General features: G+C 42.2%; 1 protein-coding gene across 1 annotated transcript in view; it reads right to left on the reverse strand.

The window, feature by feature from the left end:
• Positions 1 to 1,168: 1,168 nt before the first annotated feature.
• KIF27 (kinesin family member 27) overlaps positions 1,169 to 13,745 on the reverse strand; it is a 455,459-nt gene continuing 442,882 nt past the window's right edge. Inside the window, exon 18 of the mRNA XM_069229770.1 lies at positions 1,169 to 4,114. Within this exon, the coding sequence (XP_069085871.1) occupies positions 3,633 to 4,114 (482 nt within the window). The 3' untranslated portion in view covers positions 1,169 to 3,632. The remainder of the gene's footprint in view (positions 4,115 to 13,745) is intronic.

Here is a 13,745-nt window from a genome sequence, read left to right on the forward strand (position 1 = left end):
CAGCAGTGGACTCTGTGGACAGTGAAGATGAGGAGGCAGAGGATGAGGATGACGACAACAGAAGTGCAATTATTCGTCAATACTTCCAATGAGACACAGGTAAGACAGTGTTGATACACATATAATTGACAGTATGATGTGTGACATTGTCCCTGGCAGGCTGTGTATTCCTACTTCTACGCCCACTCACTGTACCCTTTGGCATCTATTTTTGCAGATGTTGGTGCCCCACTATTGCTCCTGGTGTGTTCAGTGCAGCCAACTACAGGTCTTTCCAATGTAAACATTACTGTACAGTTGAACTGCAATGTTTGAACCTTTGTTAAACGAATACCTTTTGAAAAAAATCTGACATACGCCATACTTGTATTTTATTAAATTGTGTTTATTTAAGTGCTCTGAAGAAGAGGGGGTAGTGCGATGGGCTGGGGTGATGATGGAGGAAAGTCCTGGGTAGAGTCCAGTCTATTTGTATCACGGGTGCATTGTCCAAGGGGGCATAGGAAGTGGAGCAATGGCAGTTCAAGGTGGACAGGGTAACAGGGCGGGACACAAGGGTGACAATCAGGAGAGTCTTATTTCCTGGCAGGGTTCTTGGCAATAGTGTTTGGCTTCTGCCTGGATCGCAGGGAAAGTTTGCGGGGTGGTTCTCCTACTGCAGGGGGAGGGATGCTGGTGGCCTGTTGTTCCTGTGTTGGCGCTATGCAGCCATGTATGTGTAAGCGTGGTACACACATGTAAGGGCAATAGAATAAATTATTTGGGAGGGAAAACATGCTTTGGTGACTAAACGTATGAGCTGACACTAGGACTGAAGGGTAGCTCTGTGGAAGCTTTACCAGAGAATGCCTGTTACCCTCCCTCACTGACTGGTAAACGTAACATGTTCATAAATTTCTCTTAATTTTTATTTTGTTATCTTTTCACATAGTTTGATTTTTGTATGGGTATTTGTACTGCCTACCTGTACAGTTTTCTTTAATTTTTGTCATTTTAAACAATGAAGACGGATAAAGTTTAAAGTCTGATTGACAACTAGAACATCCATACCATGAGTGCTATTTGTCTAAAATTACGTTACTACATTTCTCATGAATTAGTTACTGCCCATATAAACAAAACCCATGCTACTGAAGCATTTCTGACCTTTATTTATTTTATTGTTTTTCTACAGCGCAAAGTAGGCACCATGTGCATTTGAGTGCTGTATAATAACTGTACAATAACAATAGTTTACAAACAAAACATTAAATGACAAACATTAAAGAAGTGCATAGTAAAAAAACACAAGTAGAAAAGTGTTCAGTCGTACAGGTTGTTATCTGTTATTTACAGAGTTGTGAGAGGTAGGCATTGGAATGGTTGGCAAACCAGCCTGACTTTTCATGGGGCAATCTAAGGAATTTCGTTTGTTCAAAGAAAACCCAGAGCAAGTAGTACAGTAGCTATCTCCGAGCTGTCAACTGTGTAAAGATAACGGGGCAGTCAGTGATCTAGGATAGGTGTGGATGTATTCCCCGTTAGTTAGGGTGGGCAAGTGATAGTATAAGGGGTTTGGTAAACAATGATCGTCTACCAATGCTAATTGGCAAAACACCTCTGATCAAAACAGACAGCTGAAATCTGAATGAGACAATTGTAATCTTCTCCCTTTTAACAGGAGATGGGAAAGCATTGAGGTCACACCTTGGGATACGGAGGACCTCTATTTAGGGGTGGAATGGTAATCTGTAATGTGGTAGAGAGAAAAGATATCAGGATATCTAGCTATTCAACACGTTCCTTGATTTAGCTTTTTATGTTTTTTTTTGCATAAAAGCTGGTTATTTTTGAGTTTTTTTTACTAGAGCTTTCTCTCTCTGCACAGTCTGGGTCTTGGCAAATCATCCCTTGTGATCTCTGTGACCTCGGGGCTTTGCACGAGAGGAAGCAGAAAAACATTTTAGATCCTCTATCTTGGGTTCATTTTAAATAGCCCTAATGAGTGACGTAAGGGGACCGTTGTGGAGTAATGAGGTAAGGGGAGTGCGTAGAGAGGTGAGGCCCAGTGCACTCTAAGAGTTTGTGGTTTCATATACACTTATTTCTCATTTGTCTGAAGAGTGAACCCTGTGTCCTAGGTATGCGGAATGGTTCCAACATGCACAGGGGGATAAGCGGTCCCAATGAATCAAGAGTGTATACTGCATATAGCGGTCACTAAGTCGGCCATAGTGGTTGTCAGAGAGTGTTCTCTCACGGTGCCGACGGCACAGCTCATACCTTCAGTCTAGTACTAGATCCCTTACAGTTCTTACTCCACCACTCTCTTCTAAGCCTTGACGGCAGGAGCAATCGGAGGCTAGAAGCCAGGAGTGCGAAGCTGGTTGAGTGCACCTAGGACAAAGTGCCACAAACAAAGCTTTGCGACTGCACGCCCACCTTCGACCAGGAGACAATTACTGCCCACTCTGCCACCAGGAGCATGCTTAAGAGCTGTTAATGCACCAGGGAACTAAGGAGAACTCGAAAGTAGGATTCAGGCACAGCCTTTTTAAGGAAAGCCTTGTGGTGTGTGTTAGTCAGGCATAAAGGGATGCCAACTTTCCGTAGACCAATATAAGCACTGTTCACTTACGAAATCCACAGGCAAGTTTCTCTCAGGCACAAAGGCACTTATTGTGAGGTTTTTAGTCTATTAGGAAACGTGTATGAAAAATATATCCTAAATACTGGAAACTTGCATGCTTTGGAAATAGGTTGGGCTTAAGCAACGTTATGCACATTAAAATGACAACAAAGGGAGATCAAAATTATCACAAATGTTATACTACACTTACATAAAGAGTAAAATAAATAATAACAATAGGTGGACTAAAGAAAATGTAGAGAGAAACAGAATAGACGAGGTTATGTGAGTGATGGCAAAATTACGAATGAGAATGAAGTGAAATAAAGCGTGGCTACAAAATTAGATGGAATGCATGTAAGTAAATTAAAATTATTTTACAACATTTGAAGAAATATTGCACAGTTAACATGATGGGAGTAAGAAAGGGGTTTCCAAAACAAATTCACATTTACGATTTGAATTTTCAGCCCACAACGACCTTCAATGACATGGGCACAAATAGATATGGCCCCTAAGCTTAACCAGAGGGAACATCTTTTTAAAATACTCAGGTTACAAAACAGCCTGTACCCTACTAGGTTTTTTTTTAAATACATACCTATTAATATGAAAGTAATGGTAAAGGGATCAGTCTAAAACTCTGATGCAAGCCTTAGGGAATCCTGTCCCTTTAAAATCCAGCCATACCAATACGCTGCATTTTCTGCAACAATATGTTCCCTTTACAGGGCAGGTCACACACTTTAAGAACTGGAAATAACAACTTTCCCACTTTAAATTCATGACCAACAACTCACGATTTTCTGTCTTATAAAACCCTTTCAAAATGGACTGCAATTCTTTTCTTTTTAGAATCACAAACATAAAACATGATATTGCCACAATTCTGTATTTTCTCAAAGATAACCCACTTATCGATCTTGGACAAGTCTAATCCAGTCATTCAATTGGAAACCGACGAATCATTCCTGGTAGAAGTATCTGCTAGAATTATGAATGTCAAGAATAGTTAGCATAAGTACTACAGTTTAAAGTCATTAGATCTTCTGGCGATTTCTATTGAATCTACAGGAATCGAACCAACACTCGTGCCGATGCTGGACCGCCTCATAGACAGCTCAAGTGGTGATATCTGTCTCAACTCTCGACGAGATACTTTAACGGGAGTCCCCTTTTGTACAGGCAGAGTGCCCTCTTGTGTTTGCGGCTGGATGAACAGCTGATTCTGGGGTTTTAGAGAAAACAATTCCTCATCTTCCACCTGGTCCTCTCCACTTGAAAATCTCCTTCTTATAGGTATCACTGATAGTGGAGGTTGTGCTGGTTCAGAAATATCTCCCAAAAGCCTGAACGAGTTCAGCTGCACTTTTGAACTGGAATCCAGGTTCACATTATCTCTGTCTTTTGATCTTCCATTCATTTTGTTACTTTCAGTATTGGATGTCCATTTAAAGTCTTCTGAAATGTCGTCTTGGTTTTGGATTCCACCAGAAGTGCCAATGTCTGGAAAAAACACCCAAAAATATATTAATGGTTATTATTCCTGAAACCATTCAAGGCTACGAAATATCACCTTAAATGTAGGTTCCCTAACATTTTTACAAATTATATATAGAATCGAATTAGATATTACAATTTAGAAAAAAAAAAGAAAAATAGGCAAAAACACAATGTTTGAGGGTGGGTAGGGAGGTAAGAACATTATTTAGAGTTTTGCAGATATCACACTGCCACAAATGTGGGGAAGTACTCTGTCTGCCAAAAGGACTATGCACCTACTCTATTTGGAGTCAGGCAGAGCCCATGCTGATTCTACCAGAAGAAACCTAACAGTGACAGTAGATGGATTTAGGGTGATCAATGCAAGCAGATCAGACAGCCTGCCCTACTTAGGGTGGATATTCTGATGTCTTTTTTAGGTCAAAGCCTACCAGTCAGCACAACTGTCTGGCTTGCTAACAACATCTTGGGGAAATTCAGAAAACTACCCTGGGAATGCTTTCTGCCTGTTGTTTACCACTGGCTTTGTGGTTTGTACTCACATTTTCTTGCTTTCTATTTGATGGTTTTATTTGTTTTAGGCAGTTCAACTTGAATGTGTCACTTATGTTGCCCAAACCCTATTTAGAGTAACCTTCTGAGTGATCTCAGAAATCTTGTTCTTATCTTGTCACATCTGCTGAGCATTTAAACACAGAGGTCAAATGCCAGGCTCTGCCTTCCAGGGAGGTTGGTGTTTTCTCTCTCTGCCATTAAAGTGAGATGATCCATGTGACAATCATGCTGGCTAATTGTCACATTGTAATTATGAGTAGTTACAATGTAATTCTGAAGTGTGGTGGCAATGAACAAGTTACTTACCTTCGGTAATGTACTATCTGGTAGAGACAGAATCCAGCTGCAGATTTCTTACTTTAGAATCCTTCCCAAGCGCAAGACTAGATCTGGACATTTTTTCCCCTTAGCACTTCTGCACATCGGAAGAGGGCTTCGCGCGACTCTGTATAGACGTAGTCTACTGGATGTGATGTCGACAGAGTCCATATAAATTCTTTGCCGACGTCAGTTTCTTCTGTGACTATTTTCTGCGCCCAACATGGAGCCAAATATAGAAACTGCCTATTGAAACAGTGTGCTGAAACACATAAAATACACCCTTGTGTGAAATAATCACTAAATTCTTAATTCAGGAAATTAATTTCCATAACAAAATCTTTGAAATTCCTGATGTCAAATTCCAACACGTAATGTTTGAGACTAAAGAGGACCCAGTTCCCAGAGAGGGGAGGATGGAGGGTTGTTAAGGATTCTGCGGCTAGATCCTGTCTCTACCAGATAATGCGTTACCAAAGACAAGTAACTTGTTTATCTTATTAAGACATTTAGCCACACATTCCTTACTTTAAAATCAGATACCAAAGCCATACCATCTCTAACCAGAACAAAGCTGGTTTAGAACAAGTGAAATAGACCGCAAGTTCATAAGAGTTCGTATGAGTAATCACATACTCTAAACTAAAAAAAAAACTTGAAAAAATGGAATAACCTCACACTCATGACAGTAGGACAATTTTGAGTCAGGTATGGAACCAAACTCACGCATGTTTGGTACTTGTGGTACCAAGATCAGCAGACCATGTCCCTGAGCAATACTCCTTGCTACAGAAAACCCCATCCTAGGGAGACCTGCTCTGCAAAACACAGAGAAACGTGCATCTCCCCATGGATAAGGCATAACGAATACTCATATAAACAAGAAGTCGAAGACAACACTGATAGCTATTGATATATAAAACTTGGCTTTTCCCTAGGAAAAGTAATGAGAGGTAATATGAATATCTCTACCATAAATGCATTAAAGTCCATATAACAATCATATAAAATGTATTATATATAAATATCTATCTATCTATCCATATATATATATATATATATGTATATATATATATATATATATATATATATATATATATATATATATATATATAGAGAGAGAGAGAGATAAACAAGTTAGTTACCTTCTGTAACAAATTATCTGGTAGAGACTCTATCTAGCTAGTCTAGAGACTTCTTCTTCTTGTGCCTCTTACCTGAATGATCAGACAACCTCGAATGCGAGGAAGAGGACTTGGGGCTCCGGGAGCGGTGCCGCCACCTCCTCCTACTGCAGGACCGTGACCTCCTCGGAGCCGCGCCGGCCGAAGACGGCTGTCGGGCCACAAGAAGCTTGAGGGATCTCTCCCTCAAGGCCTTCGAAGCCATGGCCTGACAGTCGGAGCACGAGGTGGAGTCGTGATCCTTCTCGAGGCACGAAAGGCAAACTCGGTGCTGGTCCGTCACCGACATGGTGCGATGACATGCACCACACGGCTTGAACCCAGTCTTTATCGAAGACATGACTTCAAACAGTCAAAAAGGTGAAAAAACCTCGACGTTTGTCGAAGAAAGGGTAGCTTTAATCCGGATCTGCACTTAACCGGCACGGAAGGAAAAGAACTGACGTACGCGCACCGAGGTGGCGTCTATATAGACAACTGTAACGTGATAGACGGCTCCAACGATGCTGACAATACCATGCGGAGCCGGACAACGCACGTGGATCTGAACAGCGGCAACTGACGGCACGCGCAGGGTACTGCTCAGCAGAAAAATTCCGGATTCTAAGCAGACGCCATGGAATTCTAAGGTAAGGAATCTGCAGCTAGAAGTCGCTATCAGATATATATATATATATATATATATATATATATATATATATATAAATATATATATATATATATATATATATATAAAGCCAAGTAATCAGTCAGATAATACTAACATAACAGGATAGAAACCATAGTAAACATCAAACGACTTAGGGAAGCAACAGCTATTCATACTGTAAGAGCCATACAACTTGCCTGAGATACCACCGACATAGCAATATTATTGGAATGTTGAAAAAGACGATAAATATAAAAAAGAAATCTTGATAGCATAGCTAAAACAAGGTTCATACATTGCCATACATTATGAATAGAGACCATCTACAGAAGAATCAGAAAAGGTCTCTCATAAATACATAAAAAAATTTAAGGTTTTGATAACAAAGAGAATTGGACTTATCCATACAACAACATACATTTTTATAATCTGTCTAGGAACAACACTTTGCAAATGTGTGAGCCCAAACTGCCAACAACTAAAACCAGTTGAATGATTTAAATAGTTGCACATAAGAACAGCAATGATTATCGAATATAGTAATTAAAATAGTCTACAAAACATAGAAGATAGTACAAAAACTAAACGTTATGGGGCAACATCTATTCCCTACATGTACAAGTGTATAACATCTTCACAAAGAAGAAAAGAATACCATTAAAGGGAACATTCCTACAGAAAAGAAGGAAAAACTTTAACAATAACACAAAAGCATCATAACAGTCCCTAGAGGGTCAAGAATATTAAGTACTCTGCACTACAGTATGAATGGAATCGAATCGTCAGACTTTGACTCAACAGAGACTATGATAGCATGACAAAATTCCAAGTAAACTAAGTATGCTGTTCAGAGAACATTAGAATAGACCACTGATCTGTAATGGCTACATGTCAGAATCTTTAAGGTATAAAATATAGGGGGTCATTACAACCTCGGCGGTCGCCGTGCGGAAGACCGCCAGTAGTGGCGGTTTGCCGCTCGGCGTATTATGACTGTTGGCTGCCAACAGCCATACTGGCGGGTGGTGGGGAAGTGGAGGTTGCTCCACCTCCACCGCCACGCCAACAGAACACCGCCGAGCGAATCACATCCTGTGATTCGGCGTGACGGTGTTCTGTTGGCGGTGTGGTGTCGGCGGAGCAGCCCCCATGGCTCCCGTCCCCTCCCGGAGGATCGACAGAACAGGTAAGTCGATCGTCCGTTAGGGGAGGGGGGTGGTGGGGTGTTGTGTGTTGTGTGGGTGCGTGGGGGTGTGCGTGTGTGTATGTAGAGGGGGTGTGTGAGTGCGTGTATGCTTGCGGTGTGTTGCGTGTTTTGGGAATGAGTGCGTGTATGTCTGTATGTATGTCTGTATGAATGTGTGCGTGTATGTCTGTATATGGGTGTGGGTGTCTGACTGAGTGTGTGGATGTAGGCATGTATGTCGGTGTGTGTTGGTGGTGCCTGCGTGCGTGTCGTGTGTGTGTGAGTAATGTGATGTTGGGGGTCGGGGCGGGGAGGGGGGCCCTGCCACCTTTGGGGGGTGGCAGGGGTGGTGGGGGATGTATGGGGGGGAGTCGGGGTGGGGGTGGGGGGTGGGAGAGACCCCTATCAGTGCCAGGGAAGGAATTCTCTAGCACTGATAGTGCTTACCGCCATGGATTTCATGGCGGTTCCTACCGCTGGAAATCCACGGCGGTAAGCCGGGTCAAAATACCGGCGGCGGTATTGTGACGGCCGCCGGGCTGGAGACCCAGGTCTCCAGCCCAGCGGTCGTCTCCGCCCTGGTGGGCGGAACGGAGAAGCGGCGGATGACCATGGCGGTAACCGCCATGGTCATAATACTAAAAAAAAGACCGCCAGCCTGTTGGCAGTCTTACCGCCGCTTTAACACCGTCCGCCAGGGTTGTAATGACCCCCATAATGTTTTGAGGCCCAAAAGGTGATAACGTCTTGGTCCACAACCTACTTTATTTTGCCAATCCACAATAAGTAAAATCACCTATTACTTAAATGCAAAACAAATACCAGAGGTAGAAGAAGAACCCATTTATATAGGTAATATAGGTTACAAACAAACTACCTGTCTTGAGAACACAAGAAGTTAATTAAATATTTTTTTTAAGACAGACACTCTCAGAGCTGTACAATCCCATCAATGGAACATCATTCTATTGAAGGACAGCAAGACTAACCCAGACATAAAATGTAATGTTGCACTATATTATTATATATATATATATATATATATATATATATATATATATATATATATATATATATATATATATATATATATATACATACATACACACACATACACATTAACAAAAGTGAGTAGGATTATTTTAAATAAACTCATACGATATGTGAATCATAGACTCCGATGGAGTTTCGATTACCAAAATTTCCCTATTAGGGATACTAAATTGCATGAATTCATGATATCACAAGCAGATCAATAAACACTTCACAGAGTGGAACTCTATTCTCCCCAGTGAGAGTCATACTTCACAAGCAGAGTGATCTTAGTTCAGCATACAAAAGATGCTCTACCCAGAGCACGGAACATACCATAATGGTAATCAACTCTTGAGCACAAGCTCTTCTTAAGAGTAAAGACAAAACGTTATGACCTGTATATCAGGCATCAATTCCATTGAGGACCAGAATAGACTAAACACATGAAAAGCTGTCATTGACAGACCTAAAGTAGAAAGACACCACTTCTACCCTAACAGTAAATATAAATAATCTACTTTACACCACTTCACTCTATGCCACTGGACTCTACGTTGTGCAACTCTACACCACTCTACTCTGCACATCTCAGCTCTAAACCATTGCGCTCTAAGCCACTTTACTCTAAACTGCTGCACTCTACCCAATGTAGTCTATACCACTTTACTCAAAACCGTTGCAATATATGCCAGCTACTGTGCACCACTGCACTCTACATCACTATACTCTACTCTGCAACACTCTACTCTATGCCACTGCACTGTACACCATTGTGCTCTACGCTACTCTGTTCTACATTTCATCACTGTACTGTATGCCACTGCTCTCTACAGCACTCAACTCAACACCACTGCACTTTATGCCAATGTACTCTATGCCAACGCACTGTATGCCACTCTAAACCACTGCACTCTTTGACACTACTCTGCAACACCACAGTCTCCACCACTCTACTCTGCACCACTCTAAGACACTCTGCAAGACTGCACTCTCTGCCACTGAACTCTCCGCTCTCTGTACCACTGCACTTTATGCCACTGCACTCTACTCTGCATCACTCAACTATACGCCAATGCACTCTATACCACTACACTCTACACCACTACCTTCTGCATCAGTCCACGCCACACCTTTACACTCTATGCCACTCTAACCTAATCTGCACCAATGCATTGTACGCCACTACACTGTACACCTCTGCTCTCTATCCTGCAGCTCTCCCCTTTACCCAGCACCACTTCACTCTGCTTTGAAACAATCTACTCTACACCACTGCACTCCACACCACTGCCTTCTACGCCACTCTACTCCAACCTGCGACACTCCACTCTTCACCATTGCACTCTATGGTACTGCAGTCTATGTTGTGCCACTCTACTCTACTATACCGTGCATCTCTCTACTCTATGCCATTCTACTCTATGTCACTGCAGTCTATGCCAAAGCACTCTACACCACTTTACTCAAAACCAATGTGCGCTATAACACTGCATTCTATGCCAATCTACTCTGCACCACTGTACTGTATGCCATCTCATTCTAGGCCAATCTACTCTACAACACTCTACTCTGATGTTCTACTCCATTAAACTCTATTCCACTCTATGACACTCTACTCTGCTCTAAGCCACTCCACTCTACAACAGCCTTGTCTGTTCTCTGCCACTCTATCACACTACTCCATAGCGCTCTATGCACTCCCTCTTCGCCACTGCATGCCACTTTACTCCACTCTATTCTGTGACACACTAATCCACTCTACTCCTTTCTACGCCACTCCACGCCACTCTAGTCCATTCTGTGGCACTCCACTCTACAACACTTTAAGCACTTTTTGCCATTCTACTCTACTACACTACTACACTCTGTCACTTCATTCGAAAACAATCTACACCACTCTATGCTATTCTACTCTACAAAACACTCTACTACACTGTACGCAACACCCTCTATACCACTCCGCTCTGCACTACACCACTTCACAACATTCTGTGCCAGTCCACTCTATGACACTTTACTCCAATCCCACACTCTACTCCACACCACTCGTCTACAACCCTCTACTCCTCTCTACCCCCTTCCATTCTACTCCCTCCATGACACTTGCAACACTCTATGCCACTCCATGACACTGCATTGCACTACCCTCTTCTCAACTCCACCCTTCACTCCCTCCATGGCTCTCTATGCTATTCCATAACACTCCACGCTACTCTACTTTATGACCCTCCACTCCATGCCACTCTCCTTTACACCACTAACTTTTAACCATGTTGAACAGCAGCCAAGCTGGTGTACTACTACTTAAACATATAGGCAAAGCCAATAGCTCTTGCAACAGCAAGACCTATTAGCATTGCCAAGGCTTGTTTTCTGTTTAGGCCCACCAGAAAAACAGAAAAAAGGAAAAAATACAACCGACTCACTCTGAGAGAAAACTCCCATGGTGTCAAGGTCATTAACTGTTGTTCAAAAATAAACGTCCACTTTGCGAATTTGTTTTTGGCAACACAAAAAAGTTTGCTGAGCAGCAGCATGATACATCGCGACTGCTCAGCAAACATACAATGCTTTCAGAGAACCTGCTGTTGTGGCAGCTACTTCTTAAAGATCTCTGCCAGGCTGGTGGAGATCTCTAAATATAGTAGGCATCAGTCCGCCAAGGTGGTGGCTGTCGAATTCTAAATGAGGCTTCAGGTATTGCATCTTTAAGTACTCCAGGACTACATCACCTTAAATGACTTACTCAGTTCAAGTCACTAAGTCCCTTTGGGTCAATGACAGAGTAGACTTATTTTTCGTAGGAAACGTTGGCTTCATCAGTCATAAATGATGAAGAGGCAATGGTGGAGAAATGTTAACTTCTCTAGCATGAGAATTTAAACATTGCATAACTCCTCAGAGAGAGTAGTAAGCAGTATCCCCAGAAAAAAGGTAGGAAAATAGATAAGAAAACCACTGGAACATATATTTAAGGGTGTCTATCCTGCATCTTCTGCTCTCCTAGCAGCAGATACAACACAGCAGAATAAATGGATAGATATTTATGTAGCAGCTGATTAAAAAAAAGTGAAATACTACTGTAGGAAATTCGCCATACCTTTGACGATGCCGAGTTGTTTTTGTGTTTTTCGCCTTTAGGTTTTGGAATTCTGCTATAGACCAAAGCCTGCTAAAAGGTTGTTGGTCACTATGGGCTCTTTGTAAAATGACAGCTCCCTCATCCCAGTCAAATCTATGCTACTGACATTAAATTAGGCTACTTGGATGAAGATTAAAATAGTCAAACCTGATATCTAGTAAATTAACTGTAGGATTACAAACTTCACTCTACTATTAAATAACTATCCTATTGCGTTCATGTGAAATGTGCACAGGACAGAATTGGTGAGACCTGTTTTGTATGAACAACAAAGCCAAGTTAAAAAATCAAAATTGTTGCACAACTATAGATCCCTTTTGGAGATCCCCATGTAAGAAAGAGCTGCTGGGCCACACCTGAAGTGGTTGATGACATTTCTCACTACTGTTCAATGACCTGACCTATATTTTGGCCCTGTAACCTGAGCACCAATACATCCTTATAGCAGTTAACTCTCAAGAGTAGCAAATAGTGCAATATGGAGATATTGTGAGGAACAGAACAAGGAATCAACAATAACCCAAACAGAACAAAGTAATAACTATTCAATCAATGCTTATTATTATAAAAACAGAATTTCTTTGTTATCCACTAAAGGAGTACTCTAAAAAATAAAAACAGGGTGCAAGTTTCTAACGATGCTTACAGGGAAAGGCAGCACATAATTAACAAGGCAAAATCACAGGAAAAAAATGCAAGTAGTTTGTTATTTCTCAGACACGTAGGTCAATCTCTCGGCCATTCAATCGCAATTCAGTTTAGAAATTAGGCCCCGGTCTGAAGTCTAGGCCCACTTGTCACCTTAGGCCAAGATCAGTTTATCTTCCACCCTGGGAAGCAGGTGAGCCCTGGAAACATGTGCTCGCCATAATGCATTGCAGGTGGTTGGCCCACCTCTCTTCTGAGGGTGCAAGAGAATCTCCAAATGCCACAGCTAGTCTATAGGTATGGCACTGAGCTTCACAGGGGCAAACAGGCCCAGTGTAAGTTCCTGGTTAAACGTAAGAGCCCACCTTCAAGGTCTTGGTGAGGTTGTCGGGTCTAGGCACTTAAAGGTGAGGCCAGTTTTAGCACCAGTTGCCAAACCTCAAGCACAACATAGGGAGACTGCAGATTGAGGTAAAATTTGTCATTGTTGGTGTAGGTTATCAGTGTGCTGCTGGAGCACCCGGAGATTCATTCCCTGTCCTTGCATTGGTTCTGATGACATCCCACGAATTAGGGGTGACCACAACCATCTATCAAATGTTCTTGCCTCTCATCAGGGCAGCATAGCAGATGCAATAAAGTGGATGTAGGGAGAGACACTCGAGCACTCGAGTGAATTCCTCAAATTTCCCTCTTTCTTTAGTCCAGTTCCTTTCTACCAGGCACTGCCCATGGGCTCCTCCTCTAATCAAGATTCTTTCTGAAGGAGTATCCTCCGCTCCTCTCTCTCCATAGGCGAGGAAGACTTTAGGCTAAGGTAGATCTACAGCTCTCCTCTAGAGGCAGAGGAAGATTTCCAGGTGATCTCCCCTCCTCACCTATTGGAGACTGACAGACGCGAGCCCTATATCACTAGA

This window comes from Pleurodeles waltl, chromosome 1_1 (genome assembly GCF_031143425.1).
Source record: "Pleurodeles waltl isolate 20211129_DDA chromosome 1_1, aPleWal1.hap1.20221129, whole genome shotgun sequence".
Taxonomy (NCBI): Eukaryota; Metazoa; Chordata; class Amphibia; order Caudata; family Salamandridae; genus Pleurodeles; species Pleurodeles waltl.